The 21,810-nt window shown below is 48.5% G+C and overlaps 1 protein-coding gene across 1 annotated transcript in view; it reads left to right on the plus strand.

Annotated features, from left to right (window-relative positions):
• Nucleotides 1–11,286: 11,286 nt before the first annotated feature.
• The window catches only part of VPS53 (VPS53 subunit of GARP complex), a 59,107-nt gene continuing 48,583 nt past the window's right edge, over nt 11,287–21,810 (plus strand). Inside the window, exons 1-2 of the mRNA XM_048519175.1 lie at nt 11,287–11,408; nt 19,591–19,671. Coding sequence (XP_048375132.1) covers nt 11,325–11,408; nt 19,591–19,671 — 165 coding nt within the window. The 5' untranslated portion in view covers nt 11,287–11,324. The remainder of the gene's footprint in view (nt 11,409–19,590; nt 19,672–21,810) is intronic.

The following is a 21,810-nucleotide window of genomic DNA, read 5'->3' on the forward strand; positions in this document are numbered from 1 at the left end:
CAAGACCGGAACTACTGGAGAGCACTTGTCTGATACGCTACTTAGTACGGGAGGATCTAACTAACTAACTAACTAAATTGTGGTTATTAATAATAGTAATAAGACCAAGGACAAGTCAATGTTTAGGACTGGGATGTTTTTAGGGTATGTCTCAATGCCTGCTTAGCCAGTGGGTGGCCTAGAACTGAATGTTTTCATTGTGACATGTTATTAGAAGCAGTGGAGATAACAATTTATAATAGCGCCATGTGGTTGGGCACTTCTCACTTGTGCAAGGTGGGTCACGGCACACCCTGGAATGTGGCTAATCCCTGTGCCCTCATAAGGTGCCAACTGGTCCTTAATTGGGGGGCCAACTGGTCCTTAATGGTCCTTTACAGATGTTCAGCGGGGCTGGGCTTGACAAGTAACTTCAGAGGAAACCCTTTATGTAACCTACCCAGATTTCCACAATGGAAGAAACATGGGAGGTAAATTAAATTAAATAAATGTGCAGATCATTTGTGTGTCAACACTGTATCCAAGATATGGTCTCTCTGTAGTGCCTCTCTTTACAGAAAACTGGTTTTAACTTAGCACGACTACTGTCTTCTCAAAGGGATTGTGGGTGCTGCGTTTCTTTCCAACGGCCCCGCAATGGCCACTTGGCACCTGGGCCCTACCTGTGCACAGATCTGGAGGCTCTGCTAACCCTGAAGACGGCTTTGAACGCACAGGAGAGTTTGCATGGAAGAAAATGCTTCCGAAGGTATAGCAGTGTTTATTGTGGGGCTTGCAACGACATGCCCGGGTGCATGGGAGTGTTTGAACAACCCCAGAGCAATCTAAAGCACGTGGAATTTTCCAAGTAAGAGCCGACTAAGTATCAGAACAAATCAGTCCGGAGCCAATCTGGCATTTGGGTTAATTGCTGTCCCCCTCGCACGCAATGTATGTGATCGTTGTCACCCGGTCAGACTTAAAATCCGTCCTTATGACTAGGTGTGATGTTTGCAAAAGAGGTAGTTGTGTTACTCTGTCACAGCAAAACAAAACAAAAGTCTGGCGGCATCTTGAAAATGGACAACATTGACTTGCTGTTGTGGATTTTTTCAGGCTGCCCACCTCTCTTTAAGGCTGTGCACCTCTCTTTACAGAAAACTAACCGAATGTAACTTAGCATGACTTCGGGCTTCTCAAAGGTATTCTGGGTGCTTTGTTTCTTTCAAATGGCCCAGCATTTCTGTTTCTCCTAACATTTTTTTTCTCCTAGTTTTCGCTCCTAACATTTTGCCCGCGTCTACGGCTGGCACCTTCAGAGGCACGTCACAGCCAGCCTTCAGTGCAAGCGAAACATTAGGAGCAAAAACTACCAGACCGTAGCCGCGCAGCCCGGAAAACCCAGAACACCCAGTTGATTTCAGCCGTGAAAGCCTTCGACAATACATTAACAACATTTATTTCACCAGAAGCTTTTGTGAGTCACAGATGGCTTCTTTCTGGGCAGCCAATTTCCCGGCCTGCTCTTTCTCATGGTTGGCAGCGTAGGATGAGTGCAGAGTGGGTGACACCCAGCCAGTGGTGGGATCCAAAAATTTTAGTAACAGGTCCCCATGGTGGTGGGATTCAAACAGTGGCGTAGCGCCAATGGGGCTGGGCGGGGCACGATGGGGGCGTGGCTGGGCATTCTGGGGGCGGGGCATTGCTGGGCGGAGCTGTGACAAGGACGCAACCGCTGCGCCGGTCCTTGGGCGGGAAATGAATGCACGCAGGCGCAGGCTGCCATGCACCTCCTGCTAGACTGCTTCAAGTTCTGCGCGCTACTGCTGAGGAGCGGAGGAGGGGCATAACTAAGACAAAAATCACGTGGCAAAATCACCAATTAGTAACCCCCTCTCGGCACACACAAATAATTAGTAACCTACTCTTGGGAACCTGTGAGAACCTGCTGGATCCCACCTCTGCACCCAGCTACTGTCTATGATTATGTGCCCAAGTACTATGCCATCAGAGCACATGAGCAGAGACTATAAGCCAGGAGAATTTGAAGAACAAGTTTGAGTGTTATCATTTTTATTGGGCCCAAGTGACATATCATAAAACTGTGCAAACTTTCATGTTCCCAGATACTTTCCATCAGACCAGATGTTCATTGCAAAACAGGACAAAACAGCAAAGGGGGTGAGAGAGGAAAAGAAAACGATGCTTCGGGACATGAAGGAAGAGTGCCCAGTGTGCCGCTGGCAGAGTTTTCAAGCAGAATAGAGGGCATGCTGCAGGCTGCATTGGATTACACAAGGCTTGGAGCAAGCAGATGCATTAAAGACTGCTGGAACAGAGGAAGGAATAAAAACACCATTCTCCCTCTGAGAATACAAAAGCCAGCTGCTAATCAGATGCCTTCCTGGCAAGAAACAAGAGTCCTTGTAAGGTGATAGTGGAGAAACACGTGGTCCAGCAAGGTATGTAAAGCAAGGAGGGGATTCTTAGGGGCAAGGTTTTTCTGAATGATCATCAAGAAAACTCCTAAACGCTGAGCCAGTTCTGTTCTCCCACCACTGATTGTTATGAGGATAAGGTGGGATAACTACCATGTACAGATGGGGCCGGATTCAGACATGCTGAGTCCCAAAAGCACTCACAGCATTGTCCAAAATGGGTATTGTGCAGTGGTGGGATCCAAAAATTTTAGTAACAGGTTCCCATGGAGGTGGGATTCAAACTGTGGCGTAGTGCCAATGGGGCTGGGCGGGGCATTCCGAGGGCGTGGCAGGGCATTCCAGGGCGGGGCATTCCTGGGCGGGGCTGTGGCAAGGATGTAGCTGCTGCGCCAGTCCTTGGGTGGGAAATGAATGCATGCAGGCGCAGGCTGCCATGCACGCCGGTGCACCTCCTGCTAGACTGCTTCAAGTTTTGCGCGCTACTGCTGAGAGGAGGGGCGTCACTAAGGCAAAAATCACGTGGCAAAATCACCCATTAGTAACCCCCTCTCGGCACACACAAAGAATTAGTAACCTACTCTCGAAAACCTGTGAGAACCTGCTGGATCCCACCTCTGGTATTGTGGCAATTTTAAGGGGAACCCCTCAAAACCTGGGGATCTAAACTGTCACTCGCCCCTTCCGCACATACAGAATAATGCACTTTCAATCCACTTTCACAACGTTTTCTAGTGGATTTTGCCATTCTGTACAAAAAAATCCAGCGGCAAAGTGGATTGAAAGTGGATTATTCTGCATGTGCGGAAGGGGCCCTAGTTGGTGCATAAATGCAGCTGTGTGTACAATGCCCTGTAGGCAGTCCTGCAGGCAGAGAATATATATGCTCCTACATTTGGCAGTGAAAGAACTTCTGAACTATCATAGACGGAGGATGTGATAATTATCTCCCTAACAAAAGTTGCAGAAAGAGAACCTTGTAGACATAATTTAGGCATTGTTCTGAACATGAAATGTCTGAAAATATGGATAAAAACAAACAAAAATGTTCTTTGGAACTGAATAGATGGATGGCAGGAGAATATAAAATTGCCCATGTTTGGTAATATCGACATCTAGGCAGTGGTGGGATCCAAAATTTTTAGTAACAGGTTCCCATGATGGTGGGATTCAAGCTGCAGCGTAGTGCTAATGGGGCTGGGCGGGGCATTCCGGGGGCAGGGCATTCCTGGGTGGGGCTGTGGCAAGGACGCAGCCACTGCACGCCTAGTCACTTAGGCTGAGGAAGCTTGAACGCATAGCATGCGCAGGCTGCCACACACGCCGGTGCACCTCCTGCTAGACTGCTTCAAGTTCTGCGCGCTACTGCTGAGAGGAGGGGCATAACTAAGGCAAAAATCACATGGCAAAATCACCAATTAGTAACCCCCTCTCGGCACACACAAAGAATTAGTAACCTACTCTCGGGAACCTGTGAGAACCTGCTGGATCCCACCTCTGCATCTAGGGGGGATTTTCCATGACAAATTATGTTGGAAACGGGATACTGAATCAATTCTAGTTGAGGACAAACAGGAGGTTGGAGCAACTTTAAAATTATTTTTTACAACAGAAATGTAGTGTACAGCCGCGGCACTCCAATGGTGTACCACTAAGACTATAAACCACCTACTATAAGTATGCATCCTTTTCAGTACAGATGGTTACTCCTTATTTTTCCCCACAACAGACACCTTGTGAGGCAGGTGGGGCTGAGAGAGTTCTGAAAGAACTGTGACTAGCCCAAAGTCACCCAGCAGGCTTCATGTGCAGGAGCAGGGAAACTAATCCAGTTCACCAGATAAGAGTTTGACTCTCATGTGGAGGAGAATTAAACCTGGTTCTCCAGATTAGAGTCCACTGCTCTTAACCGCTACACCTCACTGATGCTGGTGGGACAGTGGGAAAGTGAAAATGTATTGTATGGATTCTAATAAAACCCCTGTTCAGAACTGTTTTCTCTGTTCTGTGAATTCCACAGCTGTAGGAAAAGTGCTGGAGAAAAATATATGTAGACCCAGCATGGTGTAGTGGTTAAGAGCAGGTGGATTCAAGTATGGAGAATCAGGTTTGATTTCCCACTCCTCTACCTGAGTGGCAGAGGCTTATCTGGTGAACCCCGTGGTGTAGTGCCCAGGTGACGGGGGGGCGTCTTGCACCGAGTGTGTGCCGGTGTGGGGGCAAGGCATGGCGGGGGCGCTGGGCGCACACATACCCCGGGCGCAGTTCCCCCTCACTACGGCTGTGGGTGAACCAGATGTGTTTCCGCTCTCCTACTTTCCTGCTGGGTGACCCTGGGCTAGTCACAGTTCTCTCAGAACTCTCTCAGCCCCACCTACTTCACAGCATGTCTGTTGTGGGGAGAGGAAGGGAAAGGAGCTTGTAAGCCACCTTGAGTCTCCTTACAGGAGAGAAAGGTGGGGTATAAATCCAAACTCCTCCTCCTCCTCTTCTTCTTCTTCCTCCTCCTCCTCCTCCTCCTGTGGCATAGGAGGTTAAGAGCTCGTGTATCTAATCTGGAGGAACCGGGTTTGATTCCCCGCTCTGCTGCTTGAGCTGTGGAGGCTTATCTGGGGAATTCAGATTAGCCTGTGCACTCTGTCTGTGCACCTGTCACAGATTCTCGGAGCTCTCTCAGCCCCACCTACCTCACAGGGTGTTTGTTGTGAGGGGTGAAGGGCAAGGAGATTGTCAGCCCCTAACCCTAACCCTGCAGGAGAGAAAGGGGGATATACATCTAAACTCCTCCTCCTCCTCCTCCTCCTCCTCCTCCTCCTCCTCCTCCTCCTCTTCTTCTTCTTCTTCTTCTTCTTCTTCTTCTTCTTCTTCTTCTTCTTCATTATCTTTAGATATTCCCTGATGAAGCTGCATGCAAAATGTGCGGAGGTGCTTTTTTTGGGTATCTATATAATACATTTCCACTCTCCACACTTAAGACATCTCGCAGTGGCACATGGTTCACGGTTGCAGCATCTGAGCGCCATCAGGAAAATCTCTCCTGGCCTTCTGTTTGCACCTTGCCTCTCCATTCCCCGCTCGATCAGATCAGCGGAACATTAAGCAACAGAGATTCCTCCGAGACAGGCGCCTGCCCTCAAACATGGCCAAGTCGTTGAGAGACAAGATATGGCAGGAGTCCAGGGCCTGATGGGGTCATGGGTGGAGACTCTGCCCCAGGCTGCGGTTTCACAACGCAGCCATCCTCTTTCTTATGAGTTATAATTAGGAATCGCATTGTGATCCTGGCGTTCCTCCTGTATGGAATGTAAGGTGCTCTACATAGCATTTCTGGGAGGGTCCGCCCCCCCCCCGCCCGAGGAGAGACCATGTCAAGAAGAAGGAGGAGGAGGAGGAGGAGGAGGAGGAGGAGGAGGAGGAGGAAGGAAGGAGGAGGAAAAAGAAGGAAGGAGGAGGAGGGAGAAGGAAGTGAAAGAGGAGGAGGAGGAGAAGGAAGAAGAAGAAGAAGAAGAAGAAGAAGAAGAAGAAGAAGAAGAAGAAGAAGAGGAGGAGGAGGAGGAGGAGGAGGAGGAGTTTGGATTTATATCCCCCCTTTCTCTCCTGCAGGAGACTCAAAGGGGCTTACAATCTCCTTGCCCTTCCCCCCCTCACAACAAACACCCTGTGAGGTGGGTGGGGCTGAGAGGGCTCCGAAGAACTGTGACTAGCCCAAGGTCACCCAGCTGGCATGTGTTGGAGTGCACAGGCTAATCTGAATTCCCCAGATAAGCCTCTACAGCTCAGGCGGCAGAGCGGGGAATCAAACCCGGTTCCTCCAGATTAGAATGCACCCGTTCTTAACCACTAGGCCACTGCTGCTCCTGCTTAACATCTGCTTAGCATGAAGGAGGTTCTCTGGTCCACTCTTTGGCATCTCCAGTTAAATGGGCTTGGACAGCAGGGGATGAGAGATGCCCTTCACTGGTCGAAGACCCTGGAGAGCATGACCGGTCAGTCAGAAGGAACCAGACTGGGTAGCATGAGATCAGTCCATTTGTTCCTGTAATGAGTTCAGGAACTTCGTGAGCCAAACTTTTGGGCAAATGGCCTCGTCTTGGAATGTCCTGTGGGACCCAAGGGTCTAGCGCCCTCTTCCTTTCCACAGGAACCCCAACTTTTGTCCCCCGTGGTGATTTCTCTTTCTCATTATTTATCAGAAGCCTTGTACAATAAAACAAACTTTTGAGCATTTAGGGGACAACGATGCTTGAGGCTGGAGGTTTCAAAAGTTCTGCTTTTTCTCTGAAGTGAAAATGGAAGCTTTCTACGCAATGGCGTAGTAGGTTAAGAGCAGGTGCATTCTAATCGCTCCTCCTCCTCCTCCTCCTCCTCCTCCTCCTCCTCCTCTGCCTCTTCTTCTTCTTCTTCTTCTTCTTCTTCTTCTTCTTCTTCTTCTTCTTCTTCTTCTTCTTCTTCTTCTTCTTCTTCTTCTTCTTCTTCTTCTTCTTCTTCTTCTTCTTCTTCTTCTTCTACCAACCCTCTCAGAGGAACCTTTCCCTTTGTTCTCCTGGGCGAGCCCCAATGGGAAAGAAGTGATCATGCAGAGATGCAACAGGTAGGCTCCTCCGAGAATAGTTTGTACTGCCACTGTGCAGATAGAACGTTCTGATTGCATATGATGTGATGCTGAGATGGATTTATCTGATCCCAAAGGAAGAGGAGGGTTTGTGCAGGAGACGGTTTTAGAAACAGGCCATGCAGAAAATGATGGGGAAATAGAGTTGCTGGATGTCTTGGGATCCATTGGCCTGATCAAACTAGTCACCCATCCAGCTGTAACACAGGAGGACTGTAGATGATGCCTTTCGGATTTTGTGCTACTCAAAAATATCTGGATACATATATGTTTTAAAGCATTCTTCTGCACGGGATTAGAAGGACATAGCCAAAAGTGACAGAATTCTGGGAAATGAACAAAAGCAATACTAAAAGGAAGGCCAGGCCCTCTAACAAATATTGCTTGCAACGACCTACAGATGTCTGCATTATTTAATTTAGATTGCAGGCAGAAACCAACATGCTATGGATTCCAACTTCCAAGGGGATGCAGCAATTAAAGTTACAACAACATGGAAGTCAATGCAAAAAGAAAAGGATAACATGTGTTCAGGCTAAATGTTTGGAAGTAATATAAAAATAAAGGATGCTTTATCATGTTAATTCACAGACTTGGTTCTACTCTATTATTTTCTTCATAGTGTCGATCACTCCCAAGGGTATATGCTGTGATATATCTCTCTCAGTTCATATTGATAAATAATAGCTTTGGACATCCAGTAGTGATCCAAAAGTATAACCACAACAATAATGACATATAAGTTTGCAAAATACCATACGTGCGATTGACAAGAACCAAAGATCCTGACATTCAAATGATCCTAACCAGAGGCATAGCTAGGGAAAATGGAGCCCGGTACAAAATCTGAGTTTTGCTCCCCCCCCATCTTCATTTGTGTTTTTTCCATTTTTGGCCTGCAGTTTTTAGGCTAACACCATCAAAATTTCAGGGTATCTTTAGGAGACTCTACTGATGATACCAGCTAGGTTTGGTGAAGTTCAGGGGGTCCAAAGTTATGGACTCTCAAAGGTGTAGCCCCCATCTCCTATTAGCTCCCATTGGAAACAATGGGGGATGCGGGCATCCCTTGGCGCCCAGAGTGCCCATATAGCTTTCAGACCCCCCCAGAGCTCAAGCTCCTCACCTTGAATCCAGGTGGTACATCATTAGGAGAGTCCCCGAAAAAAACTCCCTGAAATAAGTTAAAAGGTGCCTGCTAGACTAAAACTACTTGCCCCTGTAGGCCAAAAACTGAAAAAACACTAAAAATATTTTTAAAACCTGAAAATTTTGCTGCCCCCCAGGCATGCGCCCTGTGCAACGCACACCCCTGGTCCCCTTGTAGTGCCGCCTTTGGTCCTAACTGAAGATGAATCATAGAATCATAGAGTTGGAAGAGATCACAAAGGCCATCAAGTCCAATCTCTTTCTGCCTTCAGGTGAGCTCCCCCTGTCCTTGGCAGCTTGTATGAATCAGATGGAAGTAGTGCAGTACCTTCTGGACAACCCACATGAGAAGGCCAACCTGACAGCAACAGACACTTTGGGCAACACAGTCCTCCATGCCCTAGTGGTGATGGTGGCCAATGACACGGAGAAGAACACAGAGGTCGTTGTCAGGATGTATGATGACATCCTGTTGGAAGGTTGCAAGCTGGATCCACAATTGAAACTGGAGGAAATAGAGAACAACCAAGGGTTGACTCCCTTGAAACTGGCTGCCAAAACTGGCAAAGTGGAGGTACACCACATGAGCCTAGAATCATAGAAATGGAAGCGACCGCAAGGGCTATCAAGTCCAACCCCCTGCCATGCAGGAATACAGAAAGCACCCCTGACAGATAGCCATCCAGCCTCTGTTTAGAAACCTGCAAAGAAGGAGACTCGACCACACTCCGAGGCAGCGCATTCCACTATCCAACAGCCCTTATTGTAGCTAACGTATCTATTTACCTAAAGCTTTTCTGCCCTGCTTACCTGTCAACTCAAACCAGTTTTGCACTAAAGCAACAATGCTACAAAGCAGAACAAAATAAATAAATGCTAATAATAACAGCAACCCGAAGAACAAATATAGGAAATCTCCAGCGCTAGATTGTGGAGGGGGCTGGTCCTCCAACGGCCCTCTGGAAAATGGGCCCGATTTGCACCCTTTCTGGAAATTGTTTTCTGCATATTCCGCAGAGGAATGTCTGTTGCTAAGCCGCTTCGGCCTGTCCCACTAGCTACCCTTATAGCTTTCACAAGGCACAGCAGTGGTGCATAAACAGGGCCGGCTGCCCGGATCTTATTTGGCACCGGGGTCCAGCCGCTGCAAGGAGGTTTTCTTCTGGGACACGGGTCACTCAGGTCACTGCTGGTTTGCAAAGTTAAAACTGAACCTTTGAACCGAACCTGCAGCAAACTGGTAGCTAAGGATGAAAATCGCGGTGCCGCAGCGAACGGTGGTCACGTTCTGCCAAGATACAGAGAGGAACTTCTGATGAGTTAAATAACTATTTTCTTTTAAAAATGGAAGATGTAATTTATTAAATCTGAAAAATGTTAAAATGAAGACTTGTCTGAATTATGAATGGGGATATAACATAATCACCAATTTTATCTTTTTATAACATCCGTCTTAACTGTAACTTTTACCATTTTAACCTATAAATCCTTCTGACTATATAAATACTTCTGACTATGCCAATAAAGGTCTTTGTACTTGTACTTATAACTATTCTCCCCCCATTTGCTAGTTTACCTTTTGTTTGTTTGCCTCAACTAAAACGTGTTGGTTTGTTATTATTTTGTGTATTCTGATTGAACTGTCCATAAAATCCATGCTTTATGAACAAACACACTTGTGGCATGGGATAGCCTGGCTGCCTGCAAGGGGAAAGCTAGCTCAATATTCATTCTCTTCCCACTTAAACAAATGGGACATTAAACGTTTTCCTGTGGAGAAAGGGCGCTCTGCCCCTGTTCAGAGATCTACACATAGTGAAGGAAGGCACTCTATATACAGAGGCAGCCGTCAAGTCCGTTTGAAGGGGGAAAGCAGGCTAAGACACCCATCTCCTAGAGCAGTGATGGCGAACCTTTTCGAGACCGAGTGCCCAAATTGCAACCCAAAACCCACTTATTTAGCGCAAAGTGCCAACTCTGCAATTTAATCTGGATACTGAGGTTTTAGTTAAGAAAAATGGTTGACTCCAAGGTGTGCGTTACTCAGGAGTAAGCTTGGTGGTAGTCGGTGGCTTTGCTTTGAAGCAACTGTGCAACTCTTCCAATGGGTGAATCACCACCCTAGGAGGGTTTACTCAGAAGCAAGCCCAATTGCCAGCAACTGAGCTTACTCCCAGGTAAAGGATCACACTTTAGTTCTTCACATGAAAATCAGTGGGGTTTAACAGTGCTTAACAGGGTCACCTACACTGCTTCTCCCAGAAAACTAGGTCTTAGGTTTAATGCTAATAAATCAAGCTCCAGCTTGACCCAGGCCAGCCTAGATGTGTGCGGGAGGGCAATTCCTCCCCCCCTCTCACACACACACATGACGAATTCTAATTGCGCGTGCCCACAGAGAGGGCTCTGAGCGCCACCTCTGCCACCTGTGCCATAGGTTCGCCACCACTGTCCTAGGGAAAGCCCTCTGCCTGTGCTCAGAGGCACCCATCTCCAGGCACTCTGCTCTTCTCAGTTAACATTCATAGTGTGTGTGTGTACCTAACCCATCATTCTCTTGTTATGAAGAATAGCAGGTTCAGAAGATACTCATCTCCCGCGGAAAGCCCTCTGCCTACGCTCAGAAGCACCCATCTCTAGGGGAAGGCACCAAACCATACTCAGTGACACTCATAATGCGGTGTGTGTGTGTTGGTAATCACACAAAGAAACCCATCATGCCCGTATGGTGGGAAAAAAAGCACGCTTAGAATAGCCCGTGGTGGCGAACCTTTGGCACTCCAGATGTTATGGACTACAATTCCCATCAGCCCCTGCCAGCATGGCCAATTCACCATGCTGGCAGGGGCTGATGGGAATTGTAGTCCATAACATCTGGAGTGTCAAAGGTTCGCCACCACTGGAATAGACCCATCTCTCCGGGAAGCACTCTACGCATGCTCAGAGGCACGCTCCTCTACGCCCGGCACCAGCTTCCCAGCGGAGAGGACACACCCTCGACCCCGCCTCTCCGCTCTCCGCGCAAGCCTCTGGCAGCCCCGCCCCTCTGGAAAGTGGGGCGTGGCCTCGCTTAGCCCCGCCCCGTGTCCTCCAGAGTCCCAGAATGCCCTCGCCCGGAAGTGGAGGGCGGCGCGGGGCAGGCCGGGATGGAGGAGGAAGAGCTGGACTTGGCCTGCGAGCTGGAGGCGGCTCTGCAGCTGGCCCCCGAGGTGCAGCTGGCCGTCGAGCAGGTGAGCGCAGCGCCGGGCGCGCCTGGCCGCGGGCAGACTGACCCGCCGGGAGGAGCTGCAGGGCCAACACCGGCAAGGCAGGCTGCTCCATCCCCCAAAACGCAGCCGGCTCTTGAAGCGCACGGAAGCAAAAAGCAGGGAGCGTCGAAGAGACCCGAGCCCTTCGCCCACCACCGTCACCTCCCTGCACCGCAGGCAGAAGCACCCCCAAGTCATGGCAGTCGCAGTGCGCTGGAACTTTAGCTTTAAAAAGGGCTTGGGCAGATTTATGGAGGAGAAGTCAATCTATGGCTACCAATCTGGATCCTCCTTGATCTCAGGTTGCAAATGCCTTAGCAGACCAGGTGCTCAGCAGCAGCAGAAGGCCATTGCTTTCACCTCCTACCTGTGAGCTCCCAAAGGCACCTGGTGGGCCACTGCGAGTAGCAGAGTGCTGGACTAGATGGACTCTGGTCTGATCCAGCAGGCTAGTTCTTATGTTCTTTAACACCCGCCCTTCTAGGTAGTACAGTGCACAGGGGAGGGGAGGGTGCAGGAGAGGAAGATTCCCCAATGGAAGAGAAGAGGCAAGGCAGTAGCATTCAGTACCTATATGCTATGGTTCAGTGTGGTGGTTAAGAGCCAGTGGACTCTGATCTGGAGAACCGGGTTTGGTTCTCCGTTCCTACACTCCTGCTGGGTGACCTTGCGTTAGCCACAGGTCTGTCAGAACCCTCTCAGCCCCATCTGCCTCACAAGGTGTCTGTTGTGCGGAGAGGAAGGGGCAGAGTTTGTGAGCCCCTTTAAGACTCCTTATAGAAGGGAAAGGCAAGGAATAAATCCAAATTCTTCTTCCTCTTAGGAGCAGTGGACTCTCATCTGGAGAACTGGTTTTGTTTTGTTTCCCTGCTCTTTCATTTTAAGCCTTGGGTTGGTCACAGTTCTCTCAGAACTCTCTCAGTCCCACCTACCTCATAAGGTGCCTATTGTGGGGAGAGGAAGGGGCAGAGTTTGCAAGCCCCTTCGAGTCTCTTTACAGGAGAGAAAGGCGAGGAATAAATCCAAATTCTTCTTCCTCTTAAGAGCAGTGGACTCTAATCTGGAGAACTGGGTTTTGATTCCCTGCTCCTCCATATGAAGCCTGGGTGACCTGGGGCTAGTCACAGTTCTCTTAGAACTCTCTCGTCCCCACCTACCTCACAAGTTGTCTGTTGTGGGAAAGAGGAAGGGAGAGGAGTTTGTAAACTGCTTTGAGACTCCTACTGGTTGAGAAAAGTGAGGTATAAATCCAGACTAGTATTATTGTTGTTATTATTTCTGATGTTATTTATTTTGTCTTTCTCATAGGGGCTTCAGGCGGGTTACACAGATTGAGTCAGTACTGTGTATTGTTGAAGGCTTTCACAGCTGGAATCAACTGGCTGTTGTGAGTTTTTTGGGCTGTGAGGCTGCGGTCTGGTAGTTTTTGCTCCTCCTTAGCAGATCCACAGTCCACAAGTTGGTGTAATATTATCGCGAAGAAAATTGGAAATTTTGCCCCCGTCTATTTTCAGAAGCATGTAACGGTAAGATATGTTTCTCTGTCAAGGAGTGAAACACATCTCACTGTGACATGCCTTTGAAGATGCCAGTTACAGATATGGGCAAAATGTTAGACACAAAAACTGCCACACAGCCTGGAAAACCCACAACAACCAGTTGAGTCAGTGCAGTCAACAAAATGGGATGTTCAGGAACCACCAAAAAACACTGCTATTCATAGCATAGATATTGACATGGCATACTGAACGAATGAATGAAAGAATGAATAAGCGTAGGAGCAGTGGCGTAGGAGGTTAAGAGCTCGTGTATCTAATCTGGAGGAACCGGGTTTGATTCCCAGCTCTGCTGCCTGAGCTGTAGAGGCTTATCTGGGGAATTCAGATTAGCCTGTACACTCCCACACATGCCAGCTGGGTGACCTTGGGCTAGTCACAGCTTCTTGGAACTCTCTCAGCCCCACCTACCTCACAAGGTGTTTGTTGTGAGGGGGGAAGGGCAAGGAGATTGTCAGCCCCTTTGAGTCTCCAGCAGGAGAGAAAGGGGGGATATAAATCCAAACTCTTCTTCTTTATTAGCATACAGTTATAACAAAATAAAGGATAAGAAACATAAAACAGTACAAACACAATAAAATGTCATTTACAAGAAAGGTTATAGGAGAATGTAATGCCTAAGTACTTAAATAATTTGACCTGCTCAAGAGTGATGTTAATTTTCCATTTATGGATTTTGAAGTGTTTGGAGAAGACCAAGATTTTTGATTTATTGTAATTGATTTCCAGTTTATTTTAGTTGCACTACTCTACACACTGCCTTACCAAATGCAGGAGGCCAATTTTAGTGCGGGATAGGAGTACCGCATCATCTGCATAAGTAAGGAGTTTAGCCTAGGTGGGTGGCTATTTATTTCAGAGAGGGCAGGAGCTGGGTCATTCAGAAAGATGTTAAATAGAGTAGGCGCTAAAACGCAGGACATGGCATATTAAGCCATTAACATTTCCATAATAGAACCCTACTTGCAGGAAGCTGTACATAGTAGTTCAGACCACAGCCCCAAATCATGTACCTGAATAGTCTGTGAACCATTCTGTACAGTGCAATCTATCTTTATTATAGTCATAGATCAGCATAGACCATAAGGCAGATAAGATACTTGTTAGGTCTTGAAGCAGTAAACGGACTCTGTATTGTTGATCAGTATTGTTTCTTGGTAGGCATCAAAGCACCCAGCTTGTCAAAACCAGTTCTGGTGAACCTGGCTTTTGTGACCCCCTTTATCCTGTTGTTAACCTCCCCCCTCCCATTTTCCCAAAGAATGTGAGAAAGAGTTAGTTTGGAGCTAAGGCACCCCAAGGATCAGCGATAGATGGAGCCACTTGGCATCCTGCCCCCCACAGGACAACGGAAACAATCTCGTTTCCCATGAGACCAAAGTGGCTTCTTCAAGAACAGATGTACCATTGCCCCTTTTAGCCCCCCTGGAAAGACTCCCTGTGATAGGGAGCGGTTGATAATTTCCAGCAGTGGGTCCCATAGCACTTCATGGCTGACCTTCACCAGCCAGGAAGGACATGGGTCAAGAGGGCAAGTGGTAGGTCTTACGGCTGCAAGCACTCTGTCCACATCATAAGAACATAAGAACAAGCCAGCTGGATCAGACCAGAGTCCATCTAGTCCAGCTCTCTGCTACTCGCAGTGGCCCACCAGGTCGGATGTGGAGAGCAGATCAAAGCGGTCCTGCAACACAGCCAAGGGGCCTCCAGTTCCCTTACTATTTAATTCATCAGTGGGAGGTCGTGGCGGAATGACACGACTTTATCCATGACGAAGCTGGCAAAAGCCTCACAGCCAGAGGCCGGATCACTAATTTTGGATCCTATCAACAGGGACGTCAAGGAGTGAATCTCTTTAAACAGTTGTGCTGGGTCAGAGCTACCGGACAAATGGAGGAAGCCTAGAATCTCTCCTTTGCTGCCTTCACTGCCATCTCATAGGCCAGGGGTCTGCAACTTGTGGCTCTCCAGATGTTCGTGGACTACAATTCCCATCAGCCTCTGCCAGCATGGCCAATTGGGACTGATGGGAATTGTCGTCCATGAACATCTGGAGAGCCGCAGGTTGCAGACCCCTGTCATAGGCTTTCATAAATGTCCCATAAGATGTCCTTGTAGCTTAGTCACGACTGTGCCGCCAACCTTGCCCTAGCCGTCTCAGCTGCCTTTTTATCAGCCTAAGGTCCTCAGAATACCAAGGGGCCAGACTGATACAGGAGTGGAGAGCAATCTCCTCGATACCTTCAGAGAGCTGGGTGTTCCAGCTCTTCACTGGTGCCTCAAGGGAACGGTCAGTGGGCTTTGGATCCCGCAGGGCATTCTGAAAACTAATTGGACCCATAAGCCTGTGCGCGTGGGCCTCAATAAGCCCGTCGCTGAGTGTCTTGACCGGGGCGCTTTGTCAGTAGACGTCAAGGCCACGTCCACCCCCATCCCAAAGATCAGCCTGTGGCCTGTTGATGGGTGTGGGCAATCAAGGAGAGTCCCAGTGCTGTCCTAGAAGACATCAGGTCCCTTGCCTGTGATGATGTGGCCAAAACCCTGTAGGTGTCGAAATCACCCAAAGCACGAAACCTAGGTTGCCTCAAGGCCCACTCAGAGACAACCTCGAGCAGTTTCAGCAGTCTGCCGGCACACTGGGCAACCCTCCACGGCATTCCACACCAGGCCCACACATTCAAAGTCCGAGATTGTTGGCACAGATAAAGCCACCCGGGCAAACGTCACAGATAAAGCCACTGGGGCAAACGTCCGAGATTGGTGGCGGCCCAAGAAACCTGGTGGGAAAAGTTATTTTAAGCCGACTGTTTCGCCCTCCCTGATCCAAGTCTCGGTCACACAAACCAGGCCCACATTTTGCGCTACAAGATCATCATGCAGCGTTATAGTCTGATTGTTTATGGACCTGGCACTGCACAACAATTATTTGTGGATCTGGCATTGCGCGACGGTATGGGAGAAGGGTATAATTTCGCAGGCCCACCATCATCACAGCTTGGAATGGGATGAAGGTCAGAAGGCAGTCGAACCTGACTATATCTCAGCTGCTTTCTCTCATTCGGCCTGCTCCTCCCTCTATGTCGGGTCTGCAACCTGTGGCTCTCCGGATGTTCATGGACTACAATTTCCATCAGCCCCTGCCAACATGGCCATTTGGCCATGCTGGCAGGGGCTGATAGGAATTGTAGTCCATGAACATCTGGAGAGCCACAAGTTGCAGACCCCTGGCCTATGAGATGGCAGTGAAGGCAGCAAAGTCCATGAACATCTGGAGAGTCATGAACATGAACATCTAGATTGCAGAGTAGATTGCAGGCAGTGAAGGCAGCAAAGTCCATGAACATCTAGATTTCAGACCCCTGCTCTATGTCTACTATGTCTACCAGCCCACAATGATTGGAATCCCCAGCCCCATACCGCTCTCCCTCAGAAGGAAAGCAGATCTCTCTCTTCCTTAACACATACTAATAGCCCTAGCCCTGCTAGTTAAAAACACCACACTTTTATTCAGCCGACTAGCAGTTCTTCAAAGGTTGTGAGAAAGAGCCCATTACCTAACTAACTTCTTACCCGGTTACTTGCTATTCCAGTAAATAATAAACCAACACTATAATACTACAATACTTTAACAAGAAGGTTCGCAATGAACACTAAATAACAGGCAGTGAGTATAGCTCAGCGTGGTGTAGTGGTTAAGAGCAGGTGGATTCTAATCTGGAGAACCGGGTTTGATTCCCCACTCCTCCACCTGAGTGGCGGAGGCTTATTTGGTGAACCAGACGTGTTTCCGCACTCCTACATTCCTTGGGCTAGTCACAGTTCTCTCAGAACTCTCTCAGTCCCACCTACCTCACAAGGTGTCTGTTGTGGGGAGAGGAAGGGAAAGGCGTTTGTAAGCCACCTTGAGTCTCCTTACAGGAGAGAAAGGTGGGGTATAAATCCAAACTCTTCTTCTATAACAGGCCTGGCGTGGGGGACTTGATCTTAGTCTTCATACAATTATCTTTATAATTCCCAACGCTCCATGGGCTCTCAGTGAAGGCCCTGGTTCTCCACAGAGTCAGCAGGGATGGCCCCCAGGTGCCTGAAGAGATCTCTAATCTTAGTCTGATGTTCCTTAGGTCTTTGGAGGGGCCAGGCGCTGAAGTTATGAAAACGGGACTGAGAGACTCTTGAGTTCCTCATTCATCGTTTCTCATTCAATAGCAAGCCTTTATTGGCATACAACAGTACAGCAATAATAAAAAACGGATTAAAAAGCATATACAATACAGGAAATAAATGTTAGGTCGAAGGAAATCTACTGGCGTTTAGTAATTTCCAGGAGAAAGTCTGCCACTATCATACAGAGAGAAGGATCAGGATTGTCCAACAAGTAGTGTAATCTAATTAAATCGGGGAGATGGGGTAAATGTAAAGGAGTAAGATTCACATACTTGGATCTGATTTCCTTGAATCTGAGACAGTGAAGTAATTGGTGGGCCAGAGGTTCAACTGAGCCATCATTACATGGGCACAATCTTTTAGCCTTTTCTTGCTTATTAAATCTGCCATGTAACAAGGCAGAAGGCATAACATTAAACCTGGCGAGCATTATGACTCTCCTTTGAGCAGGTTTTATCGTTTCTCATTCAAGTACAGCAGTCTCTGGCAAGGTCTAATTCTTGACTTAGCCCCTGGCGGTTGCCTGATGGTGTTATCACTCATGCCGGGAGAGGGATAAATGGGGAGGAACTGGATCTTTGTGGAGAACCTTTTAATACCTCCCAATTCAGTCTCAGTCAGTTTCTTTGCTGCCTCCGTTCCCCACCGAGGTCCTGAAGACCCCTCCCCACTCTGCTAGAATCTGCTCATGTAGAGAGTCAGGTCCCCCAGCTGTAAGTCATACCGAGCTCCTACCTCCATCTGAGTGGGAGCAAGCGGCCTCAACACGCATACGGAGGTCTTCCGATTAGACGAGCAAACGGCCACTCTGTCAAGTCCCAGTGGGGCTTGTGGTTGGCCGGTAAACCAACTGCTACTGCAGCAGCAGCTAAGCCGGGAGCCTCCATCATGCCACGGATGGAAGGAAATGGGGCTCTTTGAATTGGTGGGAATGGTGAAAATAGCTCTGGAGGGAACACCTGAGTTTCAAGAGATTGAGTGTGGGGTCTTCGGCATGGAGGCCGGGTGCTTAACCTTTGGACGGGGGGCCCCTGTTGAAACCAGGAGCCTCCCCATAGAAAAGCATGTCTAATGCTCGGTTATCTGGCTAGCTCCGGGTCAGCTGCTCCAGTTGGCAGCACCTCTCCAAGGTCTTGGGCAAAAAAAGGTTCTTTTACAGCATTCACCTGGTCTTTTACAGCATCCAGAGCTCTATTACAGAGCTGTGTTTCCTCCCTGTTGTTGGGTAGCTGATGTTCATGTAGAGCAGCGGTTCTCAACCTGTGGGTCGCGACCCCTTTGGGGGTCGAGCGACCCTTTCACAGGGGTCGCCCAGAGGGACCCGAACAACCCCGGCAGCTCCTCTGGCCATTTCAGCTGCTCTTCACCCCGAGTGGCGGGGGCCACCGGCGCCACGCTGGCTGAGCCCCTCCAAGCCGGATCCGGGCAGGGGGCTGCCAGAAGTCATGAGCTCAGGCAGCAGAGGCGTACCTGGGGTAAATGGCGCCCGGAGACAAATTGTCTCCAGGATGCCCCCAGGCTCTGCCCCGTCCCCAGGCTCTGCCCCCCACTGCCCTTGACCCCATCCATGTCACCATGGACATGGGCAAGGTCTAGGGTGCCCACCTCCCCCCCAAACTCCCCCAGCCTGCAGGGAAGGGACTTCCTGCTCCCCAAGCCACACCCACGGCCTCAGTGCTTATAAAAGAAGGTCTCCGAGGCCGGGACTCCGAGGTCTCTTCTGGTCTGTCCAGAGGGGAGGTCAGAAGAGACTGCAGACTGCCGGCTGGGAGCCCAGCTTTGATGTTTTTGTTTTACTTAATTTGACAGACCAACCACTTGGAGACCCAGCCATAAAATAATGTTATGGTTGGGGGTCACCACAACATGAGGAACTGTATTAAAGGGTCGCGGCATTAGGAAGGTTGAGAACCACTGATGTAGAGGCTTGCTTGCACATCGGTGGCAAAGATTGGATTGGATCGTCCGAGGCAAATGCGATTGCAAATGCTACTGTAAGCGAACTCCACCCAGACACAGTCAAATGTGCCTCACCCCCCTGTGAGGTAGGCCAAATAAATACCCTATCGCACAATCACCCTGCACTGTGCCACGGAGAGGAACACATCTCAGCCTGGCAGGCCTCTGAAACAGGCCAGCCATAGATGCGGGCGAAACATTAGTTGCAAAAACCACCAGACCACGGGCCGCACAGCCCAGAAAAACCTACAACAGCCAAAGGGTTGGATTAGTTGTGTTAATTGCTAAAAATGTGTTCCACTGAGGTGTATTGTTAGCAGAACCGTCTGTTAGCTGAGGCTGATTGCCGTTCCGCCTCGCTTCCTCCTTGGGTGTTAACAAAATTGCACAAACTAATTGGAAGTGGAATGTGCTTAACGCAGCTTGAAATAATGGATGTTAATGAGACATTGCAAGCTGTGGACACTTGTTTTCTTTTCTTGTAGGTTTTCCCCAGCCAAGATCCTCTTGACAGGGCTGATTTCAACGCTGTCGAATATATTAATACGCTCTTCCCAACCGAACAAGTGAGTAAAGATCTTGGTATTTTGTGCATGAGCCAACATGTGAGCCAGTGAAGAAGATGGCTTTTGAACATGTGCAGAATTCTCTTCCATCAGGTCCCGTGTCCATACCTGAAATGCAGGTTCACAAGCACCTGTCTTTTGAACAATAAAGCACCTGTCTTTTGAACAATAACTTAAACACTTACGCTTGCTGCAAAATGTCTTTCTGTCTCAGAGTTTGCATAGTGGAAGGACAGTAACACAATTAGGACATATAAGTTTGATTTTAGCTGTATGTAGGTCAATGCAATCAAGAGGAAGAGACAGATAACAGACAATATAATAGGACCAGAATTTCAGAAAACATAGATATTAAACATGCTGCTAATGTTTTACTGTTTTAATTTATTTATTGTTTGAATTGAAATCATCTGTTGTATTGTGTTCAATTGTTTTGTGAACCGCCCTGAGCCCTTCGGGGGTAGGGCGGTCTATTAAATTGAATAGATGATGATGATGATGATGTGTGAGAAAAGCAAAAAATGGCATTACATAAGCAGAAAACCAGTGCAGGGAGGATAAGACAGTACTTTCAGCAGCAAATAACATGCACTGCACGCAATAACTCTACCACAGATGTCCGTGGTCCTGACTTTTCCAGAACCTTTAGTTGATTTTGTGGGCTTGAAATCTTTTCAAGCTGCAGGTTGGAGGTTAGAAACATCAAGGGCTGCTTTTGTTTCCAAGAAGGGGAAGTCAGATGCCCTTGGTAAGCTCAGAAGTATCATAGAGCTGGCTTCCTATACGTGTCTGGTAATATGAGGCATGTTGTCTCTGCCTCAGAGATTCTGTCATGGCTGACATTCATATCCTCTGTGCATTAGTCCAGTCCTTTTTGAAAGCTTTATGAGCTTCTTCCCACCCCCCCCCCCCCCCCTTGAAGTACACTAATGAGATGGGAAAATTGATCCTCTAGTGCATAGGTGTCAAACTCGTGGCCCTCCAGATGTTATGGACTACAGTTCCCATCATCCCCTGCCAGCATCATGTTGGCAGAGGATGATGGGAACTGTAGTCCATAACATCTGGAAGGCCACGTGTTTGACACCTATGCTCTAATGAGCTAGTTAACAGGTTAAAGACCGGGGCACAGAGGATAGGAGTGCGTAGACAGTTTTTGCAGTGGAAGGAAATAAGCAGGGGGATCCCATGGAATTGCTGTTAGTTGTCTAACGCGCAGGTGTCAAACTTGCGGCCCTCCAGATGTTATGGACTACAGTTGCCATCATCCCCTGCCAGCATCATGTCGTTCATGACATCGAGGGCTGCGAGTTTGACGCCTACGGTCATCCCGATTCAAAGATGAGCAGCGAAGTGTCCCCAAGTTTCAGATGGGATTGAATTATTCAGGAAAAACAAAGTGGATTGCGAAGGGCTCCCTAAAGCATCTGTCCAAGTTGAGGGGCAAATAAGGTCAAGTGCTGGGAATTGTTAAGCAACGCCTTGTAGAGACAGCCCTGTCTGCCCCCCCCCCCCACCCCCCATTTTTCTTTGCTCAATATACAGGCTGATGGAGTCTGAATCATCAGAGGAATCCAGTCTAGTAAAAACATCAGTGTGTAGCAGTAGTGAAAACAGCGGATCTCATGCCAGGGATTACTCGGAAGGGGATTAAGAATGAAACTGCCAGCATCATAATGCCTTTATAGGAATTTGCGCCGTGGCAGAATTGGGAATGTGGCTTACAATCCTGTTTGCCCCGTTGCAAAACAGATATTCTATATTTGGATGGTGCAGAAAAGAAGAGGAGGAGGAGGAGTAGTTTGGATTTATATCCCCCCTTTCTCTCCTGCAGGTGACTCAAAGGGGCTTACAATCTCCTTGCCTTTCCCCCCTCACAAAAAACACCCTGTGAGGTAGGTGGGGCGGAGAGAGCTCCAAGAAGCTGGGACTAGCCCAAGGTCACCCAGCTGGCATGTGTGGGAGTGTACAGGCTAATCTGAATTCCCCAGATAAGCCTCCACAGCTCAGGCAGCAGAGCTGGGAATCAAACCCGGTTCCTCCAGATTAGATACACGAGCTCTTAACCTCCTACGCCACTGCTGCTCCTCCCTGGCATAGAGAGTCAAAGGCCTTTTCAGTTCAGGAAAAGATCACTAA

The sequence above is a fragment of the Sphaerodactylus townsendi genome, linkage group LG16, assembly GCF_021028975.2.
Source record: "Sphaerodactylus townsendi isolate TG3544 linkage group LG16, MPM_Stown_v2.3, whole genome shotgun sequence".
Lineage (NCBI taxonomy): Eukaryota > Metazoa > Chordata > Lepidosauria > Squamata > Sphaerodactylidae > Sphaerodactylus > Sphaerodactylus townsendi.